Source organism: Takifugu rubripes, chromosome 17 (genome assembly GCF_901000725.2).
Source record: "Takifugu rubripes chromosome 17, fTakRub1.2, whole genome shotgun sequence".
Lineage (NCBI taxonomy): Eukaryota > Metazoa > Chordata > Actinopteri > Tetraodontiformes > Tetraodontidae > Takifugu > Takifugu rubripes.
The window spans coordinates 8,603,554-8,628,952 of NC_042301.1; the positions used below are offsets into that span (position 1 = coordinate 8,603,554).

General features: G+C 45.1%; 3 protein-coding genes across 10 annotated transcripts; 1 reads left to right on the top strand and 2 right to left on the bottom strand.

Moving 5' to 3' along the window:
* Positions 1-810: 810 nt before the first annotated feature.
* LOC101066372 (serum response factor) lies at positions 811-5,833 on the bottom strand. 5 transcript variants are annotated; one of them, XR_003891618.1, is made up of 8 exons: positions 4,981-5,833; positions 4,423-4,692; positions 2,954-3,158; positions 2,600-2,764; positions 1,854-1,961; positions 1,426-1,754; positions 1,272-1,351; positions 811-1,155 (listed from the first exon to the last, which is right to left on the bottom strand). XR_003891618.1 is itself a non-coding variant. In XM_011612686.2 (8 exons), exons 1-8 carry the CDS (start codon positions 5,404-5,406, stop codon positions 1,051-1,053), a joined length of 1,491 nt encoding a protein of 496 aa, XP_011610988.2. In that variant the 5' UTR covers positions 5,407-5,830; the 3' UTR covers positions 811-1,050. The 5 variants fall into 5 exon arrangements, 4 of the variants coding, with proteins under 4 accessions (XP_011610988.2, XP_003972297.3, XP_029706857.1 ...); XM_011612686.2 differs by having other exon boundaries at positions 1,426-1,557; positions 4,981-5,830; XM_003972248.3 differs by having other exon boundaries at positions 1,426-1,611; positions 4,981-5,830.
* A 3,785-nt stretch (positions 5,834-9,618) lies between these two features.
* soul4 (heme-binding protein soul4) lies at positions 9,619-13,935 on the bottom strand. 4 transcript variants are annotated; one of them, XM_011612684.2, is made up of 7 exons: positions 13,779-13,933; positions 13,546-13,688; positions 12,396-12,527; positions 11,752-11,837; positions 11,498-11,639; positions 10,467-10,650; positions 9,619-10,049 (listed from the first exon to the last, which is right to left on the bottom strand). In XM_011612684.2, the coding sequence occupies exons 3-7, from the start codon at positions 12,466-12,468 to the stop codon at positions 9,875-9,877; spliced, it is 660 nt and encodes a 219-aa protein (XP_011610986.1). In that variant the 5' UTR covers positions 12,469-12,527; positions 13,546-13,688; positions 13,779-13,933; the 3' UTR covers positions 9,619-9,874. The 4 variants fall into 4 exon arrangements, with proteins under 4 accessions (XP_011610986.1, XP_011610985.1, XP_011610984.1 ...); XM_011612683.2 differs by having other exon boundaries at positions 12,396-12,582; XM_011612682.2 differs by lacking the exon at positions 13,546-13,688 and having other exon boundaries at positions 12,396-12,582; positions 13,779-13,935.
* A 5,052-nt stretch (positions 13,936-18,987) lies between these two features.
* On the top strand, positions 18,988-21,774 carry tmem178a (transmembrane protein 178a). The gene is made up of 4 exons (XM_003972246.3): positions 18,988-19,601; positions 20,305-20,418; positions 21,023-21,160; positions 21,240-21,774. The coding sequence occupies exons 1-4, from the start codon at positions 19,076-19,078 to the stop codon at positions 21,479-21,481; spliced, it is 1,020 nt and encodes a 339-aa protein (XP_003972295.1). The 5' UTR covers positions 18,988-19,075; the 3' UTR covers positions 21,482-21,774.
* Positions 21,775-25,399: the final 3,625 nt, after the last annotated feature.

The window sequence follows — 25,399 nt, forward strand, 5'->3', positions numbered from 1 at the left end:
CGCTGTGGTGTGCTGGGGGGGAGTGTGACAAAAGCAGACCTCTCCAGGCTGGAGAAGCTGATCAGGCGGGCCAGCTCGGTGGTTGGGATGAAGCTGCAACCTCTGGTGACAGTGGCAGAGAGGAGAACTATAGACAAGCTGCGGAGCATCATGGACATGGTTGTGACGCCATTTAGGCAAGAATATCTGATCTGAACTAAAATTTTCCCTGCAGACAGGATCCAGTAACTGTGGACCCAGCATTACCAGAAATCTGACTAAAGCAACCGAGTTGATCTGGTTTAGTTCTACAAATACACGTTTTCTGAGTATTTTTTTTAATTGAGATTATTGATGATTTTGACTTAAAGAAAAAAAATCTGACAAACAATATCTGATGTGTCACGGTTCTTCCAAAACAGAAGTACGTACATGAAAAACAAATATAAATCTTTTTCAGTACACATGCCCCTAAAATACACCAGTCAATTTACATCCCAAGACAAAACAGAAGTTCATAAAATGCTTAGATAAATCTCAGGGTTAATTGTTTGTCAGAAATGCCTCAAAACTTGTTTTTGTTACGATGAAAGTCACATCCACTGATGACAAAATGTGACTGCGTGAGGATTTATGAACGAACAGTAATAACCATCTGACGTCATAACCTGCCTGGCCTCTCTTCTGGCTATAGGGTGATCTTCAGAACCCTAAGGAAGGACAAAGAGACTACGGTTCTATTATGGAATGTTTGGGCTTCTCAGGGATTTTGGCACTTTGTTCTCATTTGAATTAAAAAAATACATTCATAGGACAAATAAAAACACACAGATGAGTGTGTGTGGTACCTGGTCAGACTGCCATCATTAGCTGGACTTCCTGCAACAAACAGTCTGTCCCATTTTATTTTATTATAAGTGGTGTTGTCTTTGTGTTTGTCAAGACATAATACACAGGAAACAGGAAGTCAGCACATCTTCACAACTAACTGACTAACTGATATTGGGAAGTAAGGTTTGAAAAAGCGTGGTGAAAGCAGAGAAAGCCCAGCTCCATGTCTGTGTGTGACCATCAGTCTTCTTTGGATTGGTGGACGTCCAGACTGACAACCTGCAGCTCCGTCAGGTTGCTGCTGCTGCTGCTGGTGGTGGTGCTGCTCTGCTGACTGATCACCATCTGAGGGACACATGGAACTGTTAGCAGTAGTAGTAACAGTAGTAGTATTAGTAGTAACAGTAGCAGTAGCTACAGTAGTAGTAGTAGCAGCAGCAGCAGCAGCACTATTTAATTACCGGGTGCAGCTGGACTGCAGACATTGGAATCTGAGCAGCAACAGGAGGGAGAGAGGTGAGAAAGACCTGTGGTAGGGAGCCTGGGTGACAGGAAACAAATGTGAATAGCCGCATACTCATCGGCACAACTGATGTACACACAAACAGGCCAAACCGGGATCATGTGACTGGGCGTGGCCGGAAGCGGGGAAAGTGTTGAGGACGGTGAGGCTGCCATCTCCCAGTGACGGTGTTGGAGTGGCATACATGACCGTGTGTCCCCCAGGATACATCATGTGGCCCGTAACTGTGGACGAGGATGAGGAAGAAGAGGAGGAAACAATGGAGGAAGGAAGACTGGCTGCAGAGATGGAGGGAAGAGCCAAAGAACAGTGAATGTAGGCAGAGAGAACAGTAAAAGAGTGGAAACGTAATCTTTATCATAGCCTTTTAAAATGGTGGGTGTTGCCTCATAACTGGGATCTACATTAGTAGTTGCTCCTCCTGCAGAATTTGAGACATCCAAAAGTGTTCTTAAGACCAAAATCATTCAGAGCTCTTAGAAAGGCTGAGAGGAATTCCTGCAGTGGGAAAGTGTCTCACCAGCAGAGGAGGCAGGATTGTGGATGTCTGAACTGGTCTGACTGGTGGAAGTCTGCTGGGTGCTAGACTGCACCTGGAACGTCTGAAGCTGCTGAGGAACTCCACCTCCTGGAAGACACACAGGTTGGGTTAGTAAGCCAGACTAATCAAGAGCAGAGAGTCAAGTCAGTAAGAAAATTTGTAACAAGTTGAGATTAGTTGGATTTGGAAACAGATGAAGCGCATAGGCTCTTGAATGATGGCTGGATCAGCATCAACATGAGAAGAAGAAAAATCTCATCTAAACAAGCAGAAACTCACATAAAACAAAGAGAAGACAAGTGAAAAGGCACCAAATGGAGGTATCAGTTAGCATCATCATGTTAAGAGAACTGCTGTGCATCGAGCTCCTCCCTCAGAAGGGCACAGACCAGTATGTCATATAAGTGTGTGTCACTGGATCCAGAGCAATTTGCCAGAATAGAGTCTGTGCATCTCCACCTGATTTAAATTAATTTGGACGTTTCAGTCAAAAGTATTTTCGGTCTCATATTTCCATCCTGAATATTCAGTATGTCTTGTAAATGTGCATTTCAGGCATACTGCACCACTTCAGGGGGTTAGGTACACTTTAGCTGTCAGAATACAGGCAGGAAGACAGTTAACTTGGAGACTAGATGTACAGTTTCACACCATGATTGTTCAGTTTTAGTTCAGTTTTAGTGTCAGCAGTCATCTGTCTCTTGTGGGCTTAGTCGTGTGCTGACCTGCCAGTGACACGGTGGCTGGGAGGCGCAGCAGTGTGGTCGGCTGTGTAGCTGAAGCATGCAGCGTGGTAGTGGCTCCAGGTGCCACAGGGCCCTGGAGGGCCACAGGCTGACCCTGCAACTGGCTGAGGGGGATGGTGTGTGTAACCGGAGGCAGTGATGCACCTGTGGAGAGGTGAGGAAGGAGCAAGGCCAGAAACATGTGACTTGCCGAATAGCTGCATAAAGTGAAGATGGATGGTGAGCAGGAAATAAAGGAGTGCAGACAGCCGATTGCGGATGTGAGGGCAACGGGAATGAGACCTGGTTCTAACATACATCAAAGAACCCAGAACATCAACTTTACTCCCCTACCTGACATCAAGGTAAAGCCTCCAGGAAGTACAACACCACCTGATGTCTTTAACACTGTCCCATTGGTGGTGGAACAGGGCTGCCAAGAGGGGGCGCTACTCTGCACCTGCACAGACATGGTGGACGAGGAGGATGAAGAGGAAGAGGGTGTGGACTGTGTGGTCCCAGGCAGGCTGGACATGGTGAATGATGGCTTCATCAGGTCCTGTAGAAACAGGCAGGACGATTGAGAATGTGTTCCTGAACACTCTCTTCAGTGTCCCTCACATCAGCAACGATTCACCGTGTTCACTTACTCCGACGCACAGATGTTACAGCGCTACCAACCAGAGACACCAACATGGACTGGAAACTAGGGCCGAGCAATACCGATACCAGCCTTATTTAAACGGATCTGTACTCTTAATAGAAGCAAAGACTTCTGTGGAGTAATGCTGTTCACCAGAAGATGGTGGTGCCGTAGTGTGACACCAAAACAAATCCTGGCCTTGCGTCCTATTCATATCGATGTAACATTCTGCCTACACAAACACGGCTACTCCCATCACCACAACACACTCTGCAAAATTAAAGTTCCAAGAGATGGAACGAACAGTCATTCCTTTGAGGCTTTGCACCGGTCTGATAGGCTACATTGGATCAGCCAAAAGTTTTATCAGCTGTAATTTCTTAATTGACCGATCCTGTCACTGAGGTCTCTGTCATTTAGAAACTGTCCCAGAAGCCCTTGTCCACAGAGAGCAGATGGTTTGTTTAAACGTGTTCAGACTTTCACTGTAAAGACATGTTTGTTTGCTAGCAACACCACAAAGACCTGAAAAAAACCCACATTTAATCTGACATGTCATTGGTGTAAAAGTAGTTCTTATATCTTTGTTCCATTTAATTCCATTACAGTGACATTGAGTTAAGTTGGGTCCAATATTTCTGTCTGAAGTTGTTTCGGTTTGTCCCAATTGAACTTTGAACTCTGGCCAGTCTTGAATGACCTCTGGATGTCATGTTTAATCTCAAGTCAGTTTGAGACAAAAAAGTTAAAAAAATAAAAAAAATTAATAAAAGGCTGAAGAATGTGTTTTTGATCCTCAAGAGTACACAAATGTACAGTAAATAAAGATGGTATTTAAATAAACATATTGATCGCACACGTGAACAGTTATCGCTTTATTTAAAAACACCAAGTGAAAAGTCTAGTTTGTTTACTAGTAGTCACCTGCTAAAACACCTATGTTTGGTTTTTGGAGGTTTGGTAACTTGCTCAAGAGTACACTGGCTCCAAAGCTGTCCTGGCACCACCCCCTGCTACAACACCTCCCAAATTTTGTGCACACCTGGTCTTAAATCGAGAATCCTCTGCTTCTCAGCCCCCTACAGACAGTATCAAACATCCCTACTGGAAATGTAAACTGGCAGCTTCGTCATATAACTGGAAATAAACACTCTTTAAATTACTCCAGCTGGTGCGTTACCTTGGCAGCCTCAGCACAGCCATCAGATTCTGAAACCTGATAGGTGAGGTCAGTCTCCTCAAAGCCCGTGGCACTCATCCTCTGATCTGAGGAAGGGTCTGAACGCGGAGGGGAGTCTGGGGAGTTCAGGCAGGTCTGGATCAGAGCTTTGCCAGTCTCCGAGGTGATCATAGGCTGCAACTTCCTGGTTGCAAATGTGTAAACATGACCTGTCTCACTGGCAACCAGCAGAAGAACCTGGGTACCAGTCAAGGTGGACAGCTCATAGGCCTGAAAAGAGGTGGAAAGAAGTGTCATATGTGACATCCACACACATATCCAAGCAGGTATAATTCATCACTTCAGAAGTTTTTTATCTGAGAATAAAACAAGGTGAGCAACACCAGTAAATAGACACTAACTATGATATCATTCTAAGGCCATTTATTTTTGTCAAGACAATTGTTTAGAGAATTGAAACTTCAGTGGTCTATGTTCTTTGGAGATTTTGGAGGTGCTCTCTTGGATTCAGGGCCGAAGCATCGTGCTCACAGGTGTTCTGGGGTCACCAATACTCACTTTCTTCATGATCCCAGTCTTCCTCTTGCTGAAGGTCGTGTAGCGCCTCAGTTTGTTGTCTATGAATTCCATCTTGATTTTTACTCTTCCTCTGGTTTTCTTGCCGGGTTTGGCCCCTGGAACCCCTGAGTAACCCCCACTCAGCCCCCCGGACGTGGGTGCTGACTGGTTCCCGACCTCCCTCTCACTTCTCTCCCGTTTCACACCTCTCCTGTCTCCGCCTGTGGCGACCGTATCTTCATCATCCCCGCTATCGGAGTCCTGGTCGGATCCGCTGTAAACCATCTCTGCATTGTACTCCCTGTCGTCGAACTGGCCGTGTGTCTCGGAGGCTGTCGGGGGTCCCGGGGGAATCGTGTTTACTCGGTTACCCGCTCGCCCGCCTGCGCTTCTAGTGCCCATGTCCGGGCCGACCCCCGCCAGCATTTACAACCGGATCCCCTGGCCTGGGCCTGATTACTTCCTGCTCCCGGCGATCCAAAGCTATCGGTGCAAACCTCAACAGCACTCTGGGGCTTCAGGATCCCGGGCAGCCACCTCGCAGCTCGGCTAGCTGCTCGACTAAAAAGCTAAATGGCTAACGACCACAGTTCAGCGGTAGTTAGCAACAACTTTAGCAACAAGTAAAGCTATCTGTCCATCTCTTCCCTCGTCAGTGCCCGAGAGCTGAAGCAGAGCGACCAGACCGCACCAGAAGAACCACTGAGAAACAAACCCTCCATTAAATATGAGCCAGTTCCATAAAAACCTCAGCTAAGTTCTAAAGTTGTGTTTTTGAACAGGGTCCAGCAAAACCCGCCCCCCCACGAACACTTTGCTCCACATAAGGAAATGACACGCAGCATCCGCGTGGATTCGTTCGCTAAATAATATAGTTCGCACAAATTTCATCCACGCTTCTTGGTGTGAAAACACAATCAATCACAAAATACGGACATATCTTCTTAATAAGAATAAGAATGAGTTGTATTTAGGCACTTCGCCCCGATACTAAAAAACACCAATTAAATCGTTATTTCAGGAACTACTTTCCTCCATATAGAGAACCGTGTTTCCTTTTATGGCACTGTCGCTCCTTATATGGTCAATGCTCGCTGCAGACAAACACATGAGCAGACAGATCGCGTGGACACGCGCGCGCATCTTCATGACTGTTTTAACACTAGCTTTTATCGCAAATGGGAGTATGTTTAAATACCCTTTGGCGGCCGGTACTGTGTTTCTATCAGCATTTATAAAATAACCGATCTTAGAGCTAATATAAACAGCATTCAGACAACACATGTTCTTCGTTGGCCAGATGATGCTAAATGTGTATATTACATTTAACTGGATGATATAATGCGAGTCTGGAAAGAATCCAGGAAAGACCCAGGTGGACAAGACACAGAAGACACAAGACATAGGTTGTGGAACTGACACCCTGGAGACTTGGGTGACTTGTGTTGAAGTAAAGTTTACTGATTAATCAGGAGACATGACATCAAAGCAACAGTTCATTTTTGCAGAGCCAGGACCAGTTATGAGGAATCCTTGGTACAATGTCAGGTGCAAGTCTGTTCTGAGCTTTGCTGAACAGAGAAAGTTAGGCTAATCGACTTCAGGACACCACATAAAGAGGCCTGAGAGTACGGGTCAGAACCTTGGTCCACCAGGACAGTTTAGGATGACCTACCATATTTGACAGGCTACTTGTTAAGGAAGAGTTCTCATTGTCCCTTTACACCAGGGGTGTCCAAACTTTTTGCAAAGAGGGCCAGATTTGATAACATGAAGATGCCCGGGGGCCAGTAGATCCTTCTGATGTTTTTTTAACCAGAAAAGTTACATGCAAATGTACACTATTATAAAGCAATTTTCATTGTCACAATTCTCTTTATTTTTCAACCAAATATAAGCCACTCAGGCAGACATGAACAACTCTAAAAACACAATTCTGCCTTTAATTCATATCTGGAGAGTCAGATAACATTGAACACTGAACTGTATGGAATACCTTAAATTTCCATGAGTTTGATAAATGTAATGCAAAGTTGTCTGTTATCATTCAAGTTTAAAACAAGTAAATTTTGCTCTTGTCTTTTACAAGATCTACAAGAAAGGAGGAATTACATTTTAGTGATTTATTTATTCTGTTAGTGCCAGCGGGCCATAAATAATACATTGTAAGACTGAAGTTGCGGGCCGTATGAAATCTTAACGCGGGCCGTGATTGGCCCCCGGGCCGGACTTTGGACATGCCTGCATTACACTATACATTTTACAATCATACAATCATTTGCTGTATTAGGGCCTTAGTTGAGATGAAAGTTAAGTTTCCTTAAACATTACAGAATCGTAATATAGGTTTCATATAAACATTCTATCAGATTTAACATAATTTCAAAGTGATTTTCACTTTTACTCAATTGTGAACATGTTTGAATTTTGCCACATCATACTCTGTCCATCTACAGGAGTTAATTTACACCAGGGGTGCTCACATTTTTTCAGCATGCGAGCTACTTACAAAATGACCAATGATCTACCCACCACAAAAATGCAAAACATCTAATTATTTTCAAATGTATTGAGGATTCTTTGTGTATACAATGTTTGTTGATGTACCTTGCATAACCGAATGAGCCGATATTGCAAAACACACATAATAATTAACTATTAACATCATTTTGTAATTGCCTGAGTTTACTTTGATGACTTGCACTGAATTGAATCAGCCAGGGATGCATAGCCCGGACAGTATCTGCTGACAGCCATCATGGTGGAACAGTATTTGGACTTAATAATCTTCATGTACTTAATAATCTTCAACGCACTTCGAAAATGACATCGTGAAAAAAAGTCCACCTCCCATTCCGTATGAAAGTTATATGTTTTTGTCTTCTTACTTGGTCCCGCTCCCTCATTCATTTTGATGACCATAAGCTTTAGCGATGGCTTAAAATCAGAGGTAATTCGCTGAATAGCATAGCGCTTAGCGCCGTTGTTTGCGCATGAGCGGTGACCTAAAGGTCAAAATTCAGTTGTTAGCTGACTGGTTGTAACGGGACTGCTGATAGGCTGACATCGTAAATTCTGCTGCACTTAGCGCCATTGTTTGCACTTGATTGGTCACCTGAATGTCAAATTCAGTTGTCATCTAACTGGCTGCCCTGTATATCAATCAAGTGACGAGATGAATGATCCAAGGTAGTTTTCTCTGTCAACGACTGGGTTTCTTCTCTTGAAGACGTTTCGCCTTCTATCCAGAAGACTTCTTCAGTTCTGAAATCGCTGGGGAGAGAGCTTGAAAATATATAGCCCCTGTGGACCATTTGTCCCCAGCGATTTCAGAACTGAAGAAGCCTTCTGGATAGAAGGCGAAACGTCTTCAAGAGAAGAAACCCAGTCCAGTTGACAGAGAAAACTACCTTGGATACAATGACCTGGATGATTGAGAATCTACACAGACGAGATGAATGATAGGCTGATATTTTTTAATGTCACGCCGCGATCGTCCGGTAGATCGCGATCGACGTAATGAGCACCCCTGATTTACTGCACAAGAACGAGCCTAAGCTGTAAATACATTACAATGACATCAATACATGTATATAAAAAAACATGTATATAAAAGGGGAGAAGGATAGCATGCTAATGAAACACGGACATGAGGAGTTACATGATGACTTATGTCACCATCCACTACCTAAAATGCAGACGCTCCTGTCAGCAGGGTTCAGACGCAGTTCCAGTAAGATGTTCTTTTAAGTCATATTCTTTAAACCAGATCTTGTAACTGGTTAGCATGTTCAGAGTCAGGCTTTCCGTCAGGTTTCCAACTTGCAGACCTTTAACAAGTGTGTTTTCTTGGCCACCCTCCCCTTTTGGAGGTGAGAAGGAATAGTTTATCCTTGGACACTATGAAGTAATCATATCAGAACTAATAATAATCAACATAGGAACAAGTAGAACTCGCCAGGCCTGTAGCAATTAGCCCCCTGCAGTAGAAGCAGGTACGGGAGGAAGACTCCCTCTCTCCTGTAGTATGAAGATAAAAACCTTCCTCCGTGACAAAATGTAGTCAGTAATATTGTGGCTAAAGTGATTATGATAGCTAAGCTACTACTCACAGACACTCTGGACTGTTCCAATTGCTGTACAAATAAAGTTGAACTGAATAACACACAGGACTGTTAATATTTTATACACACTCAGATTGTGTTATTAAAATCTTAATCTTTTTTGTTAATGAATTTTACATTTATCTCATTTACACATTAGCACACTGTCATGCTAATGCTAACTGTAAAGGCTGTGAGGTAATCATATTAAACAAAATGTATTTTATTCACATTAATTTTTCACATAGCCATTTCTCTTTTGCAAATAGTGAAAGTGAAGAAGTGTGTTAAACTAATTAGTGTTTGTGCCTCCAAATTAGTGTTTGTGCCTCCAAACATCACATGGGGCTGCTGTGGAGCATGATGTCTTGGGGATGCAGAAGGTCCAGATGTGCTTCTCCCTAGTTTCATGGATTTTCTTTACACTGCACTTGTGTTGACACGAAAGGACCCGTTTCTAGAGTTCAGTGGAACCTAAGCTAACTGATGCTCTCATGTTGGTCTGTTTTTGGTTAGTTTAGAAGAAGAGACCTGCTGCAGGTCAAATGACCATTGTGCTATTTTAGTGTTGATCAGCAGAAACACATGCTGGTACATCTGTGCTTTTTATCGTAATAACATCACAACCAGCAACATTTTATTGATATGACGACGGCGAATCAGGAATGTGACAATGATGAATTTAAAGCAGTGACATCCACCAATGAGGTGTCACCCATCCAGAGGAGCCACCTGACAAAAATCTACTGTGACTGCAGTGGTGTGAAGGAGCCAAGGATGATGCAGGTTATCTACTGGTTACGTCTGATCAACCATATCTCATTTCGGCGGCGGACGACACCGGGGTTCTCATACACGGCAACCATGTAAGCATCAGTGCAGAATTCATCTGCCACGCCCACAATCTCCCACAGCAGGCTGATCTGGTGACCGACCGTCTCCTCGGTTGTCGTCCCAAAGAATGTCCTGACATCCAATCAGAGAGCAGCAAGTCATAAACACACACAAAATATGATTTAGTCACACAAATGACAAACTCTGCATTTCCCCAGTTTTGACTATATCACTTCCTGTTTCAAAGGTTGCATATTTTTAAAATGTTGCCGTTTTCAGCCTCTCATGCAAGCTGTCGGTTCTGAAGTAAGCTAAAAACTGTGATAGTTTCCAATCAGATCCAGACCAGATCAGCCAGACACATCAGTGACTGTTGCATCAGGTGAGCGTGCTGCCATGACAAGCCAGTGATAGATATATCAAGGTAGCATCAACCACGTTCTGGTTCCTTCACTTCAGGGCACACAGGCGTCAATGTTACCCTGAACCTGTTATGCTTTCAGGGACACAGGAAAACTGCAGGTTACAGTGAAATTCTGAGGTTCTGACCTGGCAACAACTCTGATTGGCTCTCTGTGGACAATGGTGATATCAGGGTCCACAGGTCGGGGGGGGTCAGTCTGGAAGTGTGCGGGCAGGAAGAAGGCTGTCTGGACATCTTTCTTGAATGTGACACCATTGTCCATCATGTGGATGTGACTGACCACCGGAACTGTCATGCCCAGGTATCGACCTGCACCCCAACCACACGCACAATGAGATCACTTTACAGAGCACTGTTGAGACCACCAAAGGTACAGGGTCGGATGGGCGGGGCATGAGGACATAGAGCATGGTGAGAAGGGCTAAATACATGCTGGCAGTGAGTGGGGATTAAGATTAATGCTGGCAGTGAGTGGGAGGGGTTTAGGCTGCATCCCAGTTCGACTAGTTTGGAGGCCTTAATTTAGGCCTTGTTTCCTGAGCGAAGGGGTGTCTCAATTTCCAGTAAGGCTAAGGAGAGGGGCTACACAGGGAATACATGAAGGGCTAGAGAAATCATCCTCCATACATCATGCCCACTGACATGATGGTGACAAAAAGTAAGCTCATGAATGTAGTTAATCATAATTACTGGTTTCCACAGTTTATTTATATAAATCATCATCTATGTCAAGTCAATATTTAGCCATGTTTTGTTGCTAAAGTAATTCCTTGTTAGGGGATTTTGCATATAACTTGTTGCTTCTGCTGACGTAGCAGCTGGCTAGCAACAATGTTTGATGATGTAGTGGTAGACAAGTGCTGTCTCTTCTCTGTGAGGAATGTTCTATCTCTTCCCCTCGTCACTCAGTTTTGAGGGAGCTAAAAGGGACAAGTGAGAACAGCCGTAGACAACATTTGCACAGAGTGGGATGTGCTACAACGGGTGCAAAGAGAGAGTGGGGGGGGGACTACAACAGCTGTACAGATTGAGTGGCAGGTGCTACAACAGGTGTACAGAAAGAGTGGGGCCTAATACAGGTGTTCAGAGAGTGGGAGGGGCTATAATAGGTGTGCAGGGAGAGTGGGAGGGGCTAAATCAAGTTGCAAAGCCTGACCTGCAGAGTTTTCTTTACAGATGAAACGCATGAGTTTCATAAAGGCCATGGAGATGCTTTGTTCATAGAGGTCTTCTCCTCTGGTCACACAGGCCCAGTAACCTGCAGGATACACCCGCTCCTCATACAACACCTCCCCCACCTGAACAGAACCAATTTGTATAAAATGAACCTTTAATATCAGATCATTTGATAGGTGCTGATTTATACCTCAGCAATCAATTTCAGTTTTATTGATTCAAGTCACGAGTTACCTTCTCATGGCGAGAGACCAGAGCAAAGTGAAGCTGCTCCCTCTGCTGGCGGTTGTGAGTCATTTCATGTATGGGTCCAGTCATTTCTAGAACACATACGGTTAACTTTCAGAGTGTGATGCCAGGTTCACACCAGACGCGCCGCGAATGGCTGCGATCGGCAGGCGCCATGCATGAATAGTTTTGGCGTATGGTCTATTTTGAGCGCGAGCGATTGTGGAAGTCAAACAAAGAAAAACGAAGGAATCCGGGCAGTTTTCAAAATAAAGCACCATAATCGACAATACAATTACATTTTTTGTGCGTTTATATATCGTCAGTATCCAAACAGAGCACGAGAGAGATCTACGCAAACATGCACACCCATGAACGATAGACTGCAATGGGAAACTGAAAGATAAATTATAGAGATAAATAAATAAATAAAAATGAAGATTAGATAAACATTTCTTGACTATCTACAGACCACAACTACAACTACACAACATTGGTATGAGTAGACAAAAGCCTGCGAAGCAGATCTCTTGTCCACTGGCACAGAGAAATACAAGTCTGGTGTGAACGAGAGGGCTCTTGTGGCGCTTTCACGTCCAGTGTGAACCCGACGCGAGGGGAAAATCTGGAGCATGTACACGTACACACACCTTGGGGAACCGACACCTGATGTGTACTGGCGACTGCCTGCCAGTGTGACAGCAGCTGGTCATCTTCAACCATTGGTTCTGGATTGTCGGTGATGTCATCTTCCAGCTGCTCATCATCCAATCCCTCAAGGTCTTCAAGAGAGATCAAAGCCATTACTGATGTGGGAGGAGCCAAAGATGCTACTTCCTAAAAGAATAACAGAGATATGCATAACATCTCGCAGGGTAACCATGGCAACAGATCAGAATCAGTAAGAATCTGTACTGTCTCCAAAGTATTTTGGTGCCGACAATGCCAAATCTGGCAAGAGATGCACTGTTGAGAACTGTTCTGATTTTTACTGATCTTTGACCTTACATCACCATTCAAACTTTAAGGTGCTTTTCCACCAGAAGGTGCCACCACTCAATGCAGTATGTCCATGTTAGTTTTTCATTGCACCAGGTGACCTCTTCGCCATGGCTGGGGTCTTGCAATGACATGCTGGTCATCTCTGATAAATGTCTGTTTTGGAGAGTTTGCTCTTTTATCATCAGATTCTTAACAGAAAACACAGAAATCACCATAAGACAAGCTCTCTCTTCTGCCCCACAGCTCAGAAATGTCAGGACGTGGTTGTTGGACCACGGTTTCACCTTACTTGTAGCCTTTAATATTTGTAAAGTTCAGAAATATGCACTGTTGCGTGCAAAAATGGTAAAAAATGGTTTAAAAAAATGGCGTTTACTGACGTCCATTGCTCTCGTGACTAAACAGGGACATTGATCCTCTGGTCAATCATAGCAATAGCAGACATATCAGTCCATACTGGGCCCTGGGAACCCTGTTGGAAAAGCCTCAAACTAGTCAAAGCGAGTCACTACTAATGGAAAAGCAGCCCTAGACTGGACATCACCAGCCCCGCAATATACTATGAGGCGATTTCAAGTGTCAAGTTAAATCCAGGACCAGGTTCAAAACTGATCACAGTTTGTGCAAACTGATCACTGAAAGTGCATTTAATGTTGTACAGATGCACAGTTGCTGGTGTCAAAGTTTGGCTTCTTTTTTGTTCTCTGTTCTGCTTATTTTGTTAATATTATTAGCCCACGACAAAAGTCTGAAATATTCTGAACCAAGACCTATCCGAACACAAATCAATAACCTGACCCCGGTTCTAAATGGTGGTGGTGTAGGAAGTTGACAAAGAGAAACTAGGTCATCTTGGAACCGGGAGTAGATATTGCACGAGCGAAGACTGGAGCCGCTGCAGCCACGGACCAGCTGGAACAGCAACACTACCGATGGTCGGACTGAAACAGGGACGAACCGGAACCAGTTTTAGAAGACATAGACACAGTATCTAGCAGCGAGCTGCCTTTAAGCGAGATCATATGACGTACCTGCCCAGACCGGGTCGAATCAGTCTCAGTAACCCGTTCTGGCTACACCAGAACCACAGATAAGTCCACACCGTTGCCGAACAAACACGGCCAAAACCTGCTGCCGCTTCCTTTTCCTCTTCTTTCTTTTTCTTCCGGTGATTTCGCTCCACGTTCTTCATAATAAAGGTATGTGCATCCGGTTCGAGTTTAACAGGCTCAAATAGTCCAAGTTCGGTTTCCACATTAACGCACAGCACACAGCAGTGCAATAATGTGTACAATTGATATGACTAAAATAAAAATGTTTTTTAAAAAAATGCTGTTTCCTCTTGTGGACAACAGAAGATGATTATGTCTCCCCCTGCTGTGGAAATAAAATGGATTCATCAACACCTCCTCAGTTCATCACATCACGTCCCCGATGACCTTTGATCTGAAGGTTCTGTTGCTGCTGAGAACAGTAAATAAAATGTTGTGCTGATCTCCGGACAGGCAGTGGAAATGTCTATTTAAAACCACCAACTGCTTTTTGTCCAACGTTAGCAAATACTCTAAAGTGGTCAAATGCAGCGTCTTTAAATTTTCATCAGCGGCACTGATGCTGTGAGCGCATGTACTCCCTCATCCCACCACCCCCACCCCGCCTCACCCCCCCAAGAGAAGCAATCAATTATTCAGGCGGAGCTGAGGTCGGCACTCCAACACTGCAGAAAGGAAACACTGCAGCAGGAAGGCTTTATTCAGATGCAGACCAAGGCCATATCAGAACAAGAGTCTGGGCCACAACTTCAACAGAACCAGAGTCTGGGCCACAACCCTATCAGAACCAGAATCTGGCCCAGACCCATGTCAGAACCAGGACCTGGACCAGATTCTGCACATGCCCCACACCCGTAGACCTCTTACGTGTCATTGATATACACCTCACAGAAAACAGAGAACATTATCATGACATGAAAGAATCTCACCTGTATCAACATGATGCCACCTGTGCTCCATACACACAGTCACACGGGCATTTATGAATTAGACAACAACCCTGACACAACTGTTAACTGAAGTAAAGCCAGAACAGTAAGTGACATCAGCAGCAGCATGTTGGTATGTGTTAGCGTAGTGGTTTGATTATCACTTTAGCTAATGAGCCATTAACGGTTCTAACTGTATTCATTTGACCCACACTCTGTCCAGAACCATGGATCAAAGGGGGTCAAAGCCAATTGTTAAGTGAAAATTGCAGTAGCCTACATACAGTAGTGCCCTCAATCTATCCAATAATGCCTTGTGAAAAGTGGTGGACAGTCGACAGTCCCTTAAAAAGCAATACATCCCATCATCCTTTGCTGCTACATGTGAGAAGATTTTAATTACTAGTGAAGAATTAAGTTAAGTTGAAAAACAATAACAAATTAATAATTAAGTGAAATATTAAGATTACGCCATAATAACATAATAATGAATCAACAAATGACAAGTGAGTGTTTTGTATTGATTAATCAGTATATGAAAAATACAATTACTCACTTGGTGCCGATGTCGATCTGGTCCATATCTATTATGCAACACCATGACAACACAGCACCATGGCTGAGTGTCCTAAAGCTCATCAGTAGGGTCGCTCAGTAGGTCACTCACCCTGTTCTCTAACTAGTGAATAGGGAACAGGGAATCAGAAGGTAGTGTGGCTACTGTTGTAATTGAAAATAAATACTTTTGCAACACAGTAAAACTCCTCCCACAGGAGATTCTAGGTTCTCTGGGGCCCGGGCAAAAATTCACAGGAAAACTTTAGCTTGAACTGTCCTGTTGTTGGTAATCTGTTGTTGGTGATTTGCTAGTTCACCCATCATGTTGCTGAAAGGGGCTGACAACGTAGCCATGATGACAGGTTGCTGTTTCAGCAGATCTGTGTGAGGAGTCCGCAGATCAACCTTAAAAATGTGCTGAGTCATCATAGAGCTGCTGATTTATATAACATAAATATAAAAGTGGTCAAGTGTCATCAGAGTCACTGATGAAGCACTTACACAACTGAATGTTCTGAGATGCAGCCAGTTGGCCAACTCCAACATCTTTTTTTCTCAACATGGTGTTTCCATGCCAACGTTTCCAATATGGAAGGCATGAGCCACATGATTCACATGATTCCAATAGAGGTTGTATTCAGGAGAGCTGTCATGTGACAGAGTGGGATCATTAAGGTATGGAGACACTGGGAACCATTGACATTGTGAGCGGCGTAGTTCCAGTGTTCCTCTGTGTCTCAGATGAGGAGCTGACGGTGACCTTCTCAGTGGAACACTTTCATAAACATCAACTGCAGAGAAGATCACAAAGATAACGACTCAGCTTCGTCTGCTGACATTTAGGGACCAAAGGCAAACCTGAAAGCTCTCCCAGAATCACCACCAATGGCAGCAGGTACAGGACTGGCTGTTTATCTGGATCACTGCTTCTCTGCACACGTTTGAATATTTGCTGATCTTCAGTCCAGTCACATTTTGGCTCCCATCAGCCGTACTCTGATCCCTATTAGCATCTCCAGCATCTGACTGGCTGATTAATCGTTCAGAAACTGCCTGATTGGATGGATAAATACCGCCTCATTGTTTCCATAGTAACAAGCAGACAGACAGACCTCCATTTCTCAGAATATGATCATCTGCAGGACATTGACACAAAAAGTCAGACAGAATACTCATGAGTACTGATCTGTTGTCATTTTTACTGCTCTGTTGTTGTGCTTACTACTCTGCTGTCATGGTAACTGTTCTGTTTTTCCACTATCAGTCAGCTCTTAACAGTCAGACTGTCAATCAGTCAGTCAGTCAGAAACAGACTGTATCAGTCAGATGGGCTCCTTCTGGAAGCTTCTTTCCCTCATCAGCAGTAGAACCCTGACATAACCCTGTGAAACACCTGGGTGGTTCCACCTCTTATGCCGAAAGGGGTGTGGTTTCTCTTCGGAGACATAAAAGGTTAACATGTGCAGCTCTGCCCACAGCAGGTGACTGAACCTGCGTGGACAGTTTTTAGGGAAGGAGTGTGACAGCAGCACTAACCTCCTCTCAACCATCAGACTGTGAACGGTCCCCATACAGGCATGAAGACGTGTGCATGACACGCCTGTTGCTGCTGGCAGAAATTGTTTTTAGAGAACTGTGGTGTGAACTCAGTCTAAGTCATTAGTGTACCTGCGTCCATCCTTGCTCTGCTCTCTGCTGAGGATGGGGCATTGTACCAGAACAGCGGGGGTGGGCTGCGATGGTGGGTGGCCCCCCAGCGACTCTCTGCATCATCACCGAGGTTTAATGAGGGCGAGCTGGTGCTTTTTTGCTCGTTAATGTTCACCTATGACGTCCCCTCCCCCTTGTCCTGCGGCTGCTGTCTTAATAGGCTGTGACTTGAAGACAGCATGGGCATTGTCATGACAACAGGACAGCTCAAGGCAGTTAGAAGGCCTCTGGCTCTGAACCTTCTCATTACTGGGTTCAAACAAGTGTGACCTTCAAACAGGAAGAAGATGAAGAAGATGAAGATAGAGGATGCTAACTTTCAAACATTTATCTTCATCATTATCACCATCCTCATCACATCATCATTATCATCATCACTGAAAGCACCCTCACACACGATCCTCAGTGTTATCTTGCTGTCTGTGTGTGTGTGTGTGTGTGTGTGTGTGCATAGCGGAGTGATGTGGTCCTCTATATCAGCACTATTGGAATGCCTCTTATCCAAACAAATAACTTGTTGGGAACTAACTATTGTGTAGTGATTATTTGAAGAGTCACCTTATTACCTCAGTGATTAATGGTTGCTGCAGAGGAATCCCAGAGGACCTGGGTCCAGGAGGGTCCAGACCTGCCTGGATCTGGTGGAAGCAGCTGCTGCTGGCACATGAGCCTTTGGAGGTCCCAGATGGCCCCAGAGCTGGTAGGGGTGGTCTGTGCTGGAGGTTCAAGGGTTTCTGGTTTAAGTACTGTTATGAAAGGTGCTGGGGCATTTTCAGAGCACTACCAAGGTGAATCCACATCTCACAGAACCAGCCTTTGTAATTGGGTGCTACTGGAGCTACTCTGCACCGTGACAGCATCTTTTCTTCCCTATCGTCAATAATTAATCAGTAAGAATGTTGCAGAAAAAAGAAAACAGACCAGCAGAATGAGAGTAATCAATGGTGGCAGCTCTCAGCTCAGTGACATGGCGTTGTCAAGGCAACCTGGTACGTCAAAGTCAAGAGCCTGGAGTGATGAAGGTTTCAGAAGGGTAAGGAGGGTGAGGAAGACTTGTGTTACAGGACTCAGTGGTGTCCAGTAGGGATGCTGCTGAATTATTGATCCGTTTAATGGACAAACTTTTTTTGCTGTCATGGTGACTTTTAACAAACATGTGGTCACCTGGGCATTCCCATGAGGCCACAGTCACCCAGACACCAAGGACACACGACATACGAGACGAGTCAGGTACACCTCTGTCCTCCCTCTCACCTCCTGTGGCTCTATGTGCACATCTAATGTGTCACCAGGAGCAGAACCCGGTCCATCTGCACATGAAGAATCCTCTCTCTTTAGCAGTAGTCATGACAGTTTGGCACCACGAACCAACCATCGGGTGAGTTCACCTGTGGTTAAGAGATCTCGCAATGGCGTCAGAGGAGAAGTTGCGATGACGTCATGTAGGGTGTCGCGGCGTGTCTTGACGGACTGTAGTTGTTATTGATCGGACTGTTCTGATGCGGCAGAGACGCACACACACTGCAGGAGAGAGAGTCCACACCCAACTCTGTCAAGTTGTCTGAGCTGACATCAAAGCTGCACTTCCTGCCTTTACTTTTAAAATAAAGTGGAGCTTTAGAGTCCACATGTACCATCCTGAACAAACTCTCAGATGAAAGTACAAATATCCTTCATGGATTACTTTGACTGAACAAGAATTTGACGATAAACAAACATTACATACTACTACTACTACTACTACTACTACTACTACTACTACTACTAATGATAATGTGAACAGCTACCAAAAGGCTAAACCTCCTCCAGCCACCGTGAGACTGGTTACACAGCACCATCCTTCCGGCCTGGATCTGAAAAATCTTCCAAGGATCCCGGCGTCACCTTAGAGAATCCTCATAGATCAGGTTTAAGACGCTAACTGGTGACGCGGTTGAGTAGGATTAGTTTTATTCTGAAGGGAACTTGCAGAACCTCCGTCGCGTTACATGCTGACTTGACATAGCGATAGTCGGCATGACAACGCGCTCTCGAGCACATTAGGACATCAACTGAGCGGCGCGAGGATGGCAGCACAAGATGCGCAGTAACGAAAACGACGGCGGAAAACGGGAGAACAGCGGAACCGGGACCTTCCCCGGGTCCGCCAGCAGTGCGCTCCATGTCCCGGCTATGGAGAGAGCCCGGCCAGCGACTGTGACGGTGTCAGCGGTGAGCCTGGCTCTCAGCGCGTTGTCCCTGCTGCTGCTGGTCATCGCCATCTCCACCGACCACTGGTACGAAACCGACACCCGCAGACACAAGGACAACTGCGACCGACACGGCTCCGAATCCAACGACCAAAAGAACCGTGACATGCCAATCTATCACCTGCCGCTGGTGGACACCGGCACCGGCGGCTCCCGCCAGCGGGACCTGGCGCTGATGAAGCCCGTTCATGTGGGCAGCAGAGAGGAGGAGCTGCTGGAGAACTGGCGGGCCATCCTAGGGATGGGCATCTTGGAGACCGAGTGCGGCAGGCCGCTGTTCTCCACACACTCCGGCCTCTGGAGGAAGTGCTACTTCAAGAACCTGGATCCAGATATCGACAAGCTCATCGACAGAGGTCAGACACACGCACACTCTCTCACACGCGCACACACGTTTAGTCTCAAGCCAAATGTTCACGTGTTCAGGCCGTGGGAGGGCCCCGAGTTCCAGGAGAACCCACACAGATGAAAGAGAATGAGGAAACACACCAAGATGTAAACCCAGTGAGACAATATTTGTGGTGCCAAAGGTTCTGTAAGAAGTTCTGTAAGTGGTATTAAACACATCTGTTTAATGTATAATGTCAGCATGAATCATGCCCTAATTTACAGAACAAGATCTGAGAAGGTGTCTTGAATTGTGATATTGTTCCTCAGTATCCAGTCAGCACCAGTGACTGGTGGACCCGGTGACTGGGGATGATGATGAGATGCATACGAATCATACCATTGTGTGGTTGCAGCGTTTATCTTCTCCTCACTGGAACAACTGAAGGATTAAACAGCTGATGTGAAGGAACAGCTCCAGCTCTTCAGAGGGTTGTTGGTTCAGCATCCCTGAAGGTGGAGCTTATCTTGATCTGGTTCGTTTCTGCTGTGTTTGTCTCGCAGCAGAAGCTTGTGTAGTCGCTCACGGAGCAGAACTGTACAGCCACCAGTCAGTACCATGGTGGCCACTGCGGTGGGCTGGGTTAGATTTGTGGTGCTGTCTGTGTGAGAGTTTGGAATCCAGCTCAGAGAGGCTGATTGTGCTACTTATGTAATGTCTCACCTGCACAGGTATTGCTGATCGCTGTACAGCTGTCAAGTATCACTTCTCTCAACCAATCAGGCTGAGGAACATCCCTCTGAACCTGACCAAGACCATCCAACAGGATGAGTGGCACCTGCTGCGTGAGTACACACGCCTGTGCACCCATGCACATGCATACACATACCTGTTCACAAGTGCACAAGCATACACACACCTGTACGCGCACACATGCACACACTTTTACATCCACGGACCTTTACACACACATACATGCATACACGCACCTATACACCCGCACACGTGCAAACACACACCTGTACTCATACGCACACACACACAAACACACACACCTGTACAGGTTTATGGGTCCACTACAAAGCTGGAGCCTCTCTTGAGGTCACCAGTGTCTCAGGCTGTCCATCCAGGCTGGATGTATCTTCTCCTGGTGTTGTAGACGTCGTTGGATAGAGGAGCCTAGCGACGTCCCTTAGGCAGCTCAGTCCTGGTCCTGACAGTTGTGCCTTAGATTCAAACCATGCTCTTAAATCACAGAAGATATGCTCAAGCCTAAACTGGGGCCTGGAACTGGCAAGAGTCTGAGGGCAATTTCCTTCTTGCCTGTTTCTGGTTGTCATGGAAACTTATGACATGGTGATGTAAAGAATGAAACCAGTTACTATGGCAACTTTAGGTGGTTCCTTAATTTACCAACCTCTTGTGTGTATTCTATGTGTGTGTCCTCAGACCTGCGACGCATCACAGCAGGGTTTCTAGGAATGGCAGCAGCCGTCCTGCTGTGTGGCAGCATCGTGGCTTCTGTTGGTTTCTTCTGGGAGGAAAGTCTGACCCAACATGTGTCTGGACTGCTGTTCTTCATGGCAGGTAACTCACCCACATGTGTGTGTGTGCGTGTGTGTGTGTATGCTCTAGATGACACCTAAGTCTGGTCTGTCTTCTTCAGGGATCTTCTGCACCATCTCTCTGTGTACATATGCAGCCAGTGTGACCTATGACCTCTCCAGAAATCCTCCTTTCATCTACGGTCTGCCAGCAGATGTGGATCACCAGTATGGCTGGTCCATCTGCTGCGCCTGGGCCAGTCTGGGTCTGACTGTGGCTGCCGGCTGCCTAGGGACCACCTTCCCTTTCCTGAGCCAAGCTGGAGCTCTGCATTCTAAAACCAACCGAGAGTCCTCCGTCTGAGTCAGCTGTCAATCAAACAAGGAGGACAAAGTTTTTGTGGAAACAAACTGGACCAGTGTTGGTCCAGAACCAGAACTTGAAACCAGATCTGCTTAGTCTGTAGGCAGGTCCAGGTGGAACTAAACCAAAACATTTAATGTTCCAGTGTCCTTAGTCCTGAGCCCAGTCCAACACACACTCACACACTCTCGCAGACACTCACACACTCAGTTACACTTTCTCACACACACAAACTCTCACATGCACACACTCTGTCAAACATAAACTCACAAAGTCACACAAACACACACACGCAAATACACACACATGCAAATAAACACACACAAACACACTCACACAAACACACATATACACTCATACAATGCCACACACATGCTCACATTAAACACACACTCTCTCGCTCTCTCTCTCTTCTGTGGTCAAAGTTGTTACTGGTTCTGGAGATTAATTGGGCTTTTTTTTTTTTCTATGAGCTGGTGATTCTGTTGTCCTATCTGTACTCACCTACATCTGATCTCACCTCCGACTGTACTCACTTCCGTGTGTACTCAACTACATGTGATCTCACCTCCATGTGTACTCCCTTCTGTGTTTACTTACCTCTCTCTGTAATCACTTCCCTCTGTACTCACCTCTGTGTTCTCACCTCCATGTGTACTCACCTCTGTCTGTACTCACCTACATGTGCTCTAACCTCTGTCTGTAGTCACCTCCGTCTGTTCTTACATGTGTACTCACCTACATGTGATCTCACCTCCGTGTATACTCACCTCTGTCTGTACTCACCTCCATGTGATCTCACCTACGTGTGTACTCACCTCTGCCTGTACTCACTTCCATCTGTACTCACCTGTGTGTTCTCACCTCTGACTACTCACCTCTGTCTGTACTCACCTACGTAAGTTCTCACCTCCATCTGCACTCACCTCCATGTGTTCTCACCTTCTTCTGTACTCACCTCCGTGTGACTCACCTCCGACTGTACCCACCTCTGTCTGTACTCACCTACGTGTGTTCTCACCTCCATCTGTACTCACCTCCATGTGTTCTCACCTACGTGTGTAGATGGACATTTAATGTTTCAGATATGGAACCGCAGAACAGCTGGTACTTGTGGCTTCAGTGACTACAGATTCTATCCTTCATCTCATAGTTTCTGTGTTTTTGGAGTTTTTGTGAGTGTGAGACAATCAAAAGTCACCCCTCCCTGTTTTTGGATTGGCTGAATTTTGGCCACCTTTATGACATCACAGGTCAATGGTCCGTCCTCATGGGCCCATCCGATTGGTAGATGCTGATATTCATGGGTCAGAGAGGATGAGGAGATGTGGGCCAGAACCTTCCAGGAATATAAAGAACAAGAGTGTAATGTTTGAAATCTTCTCATCATTAATAAGGAGGATCAGTTTCAGCTTATTAGCTCACCAACCATGGAAGATATTTGCTTGCAGTCTTCAGCAGAACCTGAACTGGTCTCCTGTGGAGTCAAACGTTTGAATGTATTCGGTTTGCTGGAACAATTGTGAGCTGCAGTACACTGGAGAACCCTTTGGTAGAACACCTGGACAAACTTGTCAGAACATGTAACTGGACCTATGCTCAGGAACCGACGTGTCCCGTGAGCTCAGATCTTCAGGACATCAGACATTCACCTGTTTGCTGGTGTCTTCAACGTCAGAAAAAAACAGAAGGAAATCACCAGAAATATTTAAGCTCTTAACTGAATAATTGGACAAATAGTTCAATAATTGAATCACTTTAATGTGACTTTGGTTTCACAAAGAGAAAGCAAAGCTCCACCAGAGGACACTTGGGACACTGCAGGGTCAAGGGTGAGTGGGTGGGTGGGTGGGTGGGGTCTGGGATTCCTAAATATTCATGAGGAGCCATGGTCTGATTGGCTCATTGGTGGGTGATGTTGGCATGACAACAAACCTCAGAAGAAAACCTTAAACAGGGGTACCAAGAGTGCAGAGACTCCCAACCCACGTTGATGACAGAGAAGATGGTGACAGAACAGTTGGAGGCTCCTGAAGCTCTGACCAGTTCATGTTTCTATCTTAGCAAATACATGCAGTTTACTCTGATTTTAGAAAAATTATGAATAATTGATAGAAACAGCAGCTGCATCAGCCAATCAGGTAGCACCTCAATCGGCCAATCAGATGATGTCTCCTCAGTGTTGACCTCTGACCCTTTTCAGTGTTTTTTTAACCAGATTTTGAATAAGTTTTTGTTAGTTATTTTAATTCAAAGTTGTAAAAAAAATAATCAAGAGACTTTCCTGCCAGTTTCTCCTGTAGACCCCAGTCTGTGCTGCCCCCTGCTGGATGCTCAGGTTATCCTCGCCCACTCCAAATAAACATGTAAATATACGCTTGGTTTTCTGTAACTGTGTAACCGTCTAGACTTTTATGAGCTTAGTTAACAGCATCACTTCATATCACATTATGATAAAAATATATTATATTGGTTTTAGATTAATAAATCATGAAAGGTCTAAATCTATCTGTTTTTTTCAAACCATCAGAGGTGAGGATGACAACGATGAGTCATGAATTAGAACTCAACTGATTTGTGAGAACGTTGTGGCTGGTGTAGTTCCACATGGTGAGCTTCAGCCAGAACCAGATCCAGGTTTAACTGTGATGAGTAAAGCTCAACCAGTGAATTTCTGGGAAATGTCTTGACTCTTTGTGTCCATCAATCCTTGATGGCAACAAAGAGCACAGAAAGGTTCCGGACTCAGATGTGCAGTACCCTCACACATCAGCACTTTTGTGTTTAGACCTGAAAATGAGTGTTGACCGGGCAGGTTCTGACCATCTGAGTTGACTCACCTGGGGCCTTGGCACCAACCTATGGTTGGTGCTGAAATAGCTGACCTGCAGAATCTAAATATACCCAAACAGCCACCTGCTGGCACATTTACATGCGTCCACATATTGGACATCATATTTAAAGGTTCCAACAACATCCCGAAGATCAGAGGACATCTGTCAGAGACTTATGGAGAACAGGTGAACCTCCAGTGCTTCACTCATCTCTTTTTTCAGCTCAACAGTCAGCCAAGAAGACATCTGCTGGAGATTTGGGCCACAGTAAAGCCACTGGTCAGCTTTGATTTCTGACTTTGAGTCACTTTGCTTCTACAGCGAGAGTAAAAAGTATTTGATCCCTTGCTGATTTTGTTGGTTTGTCCACTAATAAAGACATGATCATTCTATACTTTGAATGGTAGATGTATTCTAACATGGAGAGACAGAATATCAAAAAGAAAATCAAGAAAATAACTTTAAAGAATTTATTTTAATTTATTTGTTTTTCATTGAGGGAAATAAGTATTTGATCCCCTAGTATGCATTAGGAGTTCTGGCGTTCACAGACCAGTTAGACGCTCCCAAACAACTTGTTACCTGAATTGAAGACACCAGGTCTAACTAATCACCTGTATGTAAGACAACTGTTCACAGAATCAGACAATCAGACAGATTCCAAACTCTCCACCATGGGTAAGACCAAAGAACTCTCTCAGGACCTCAGAGACAGGATTGTTGACCTGCATAAATCGGGAATGGGCTACAAAAACATTAGCAAATTGCTGGGTATTAAAGTAACAACTATTGGTGCAATTGTGAGAAAATTTAAGAAGTATAACATGACCATCAATAGACCTCGGTCTGGTGCTCCACAGAAGATCTCACCTCGTGGGGTGGCAATTATCATGAGAACAGTGAGAAATCGGCCTGCAACCACACAGCAGGAGTTAGTGAATGACCTCCAGGCAGCTGGGACCAAAGTCACCAGGAAAACAATTGGCAACACTTTGCGCCGCAATGGATTAAAATCCTGCAGTGCCTGAAAGATACCCCTGCTTAAGAAGGCACATGTGGAGGCTCGCCTAAAGTATGCCAATGA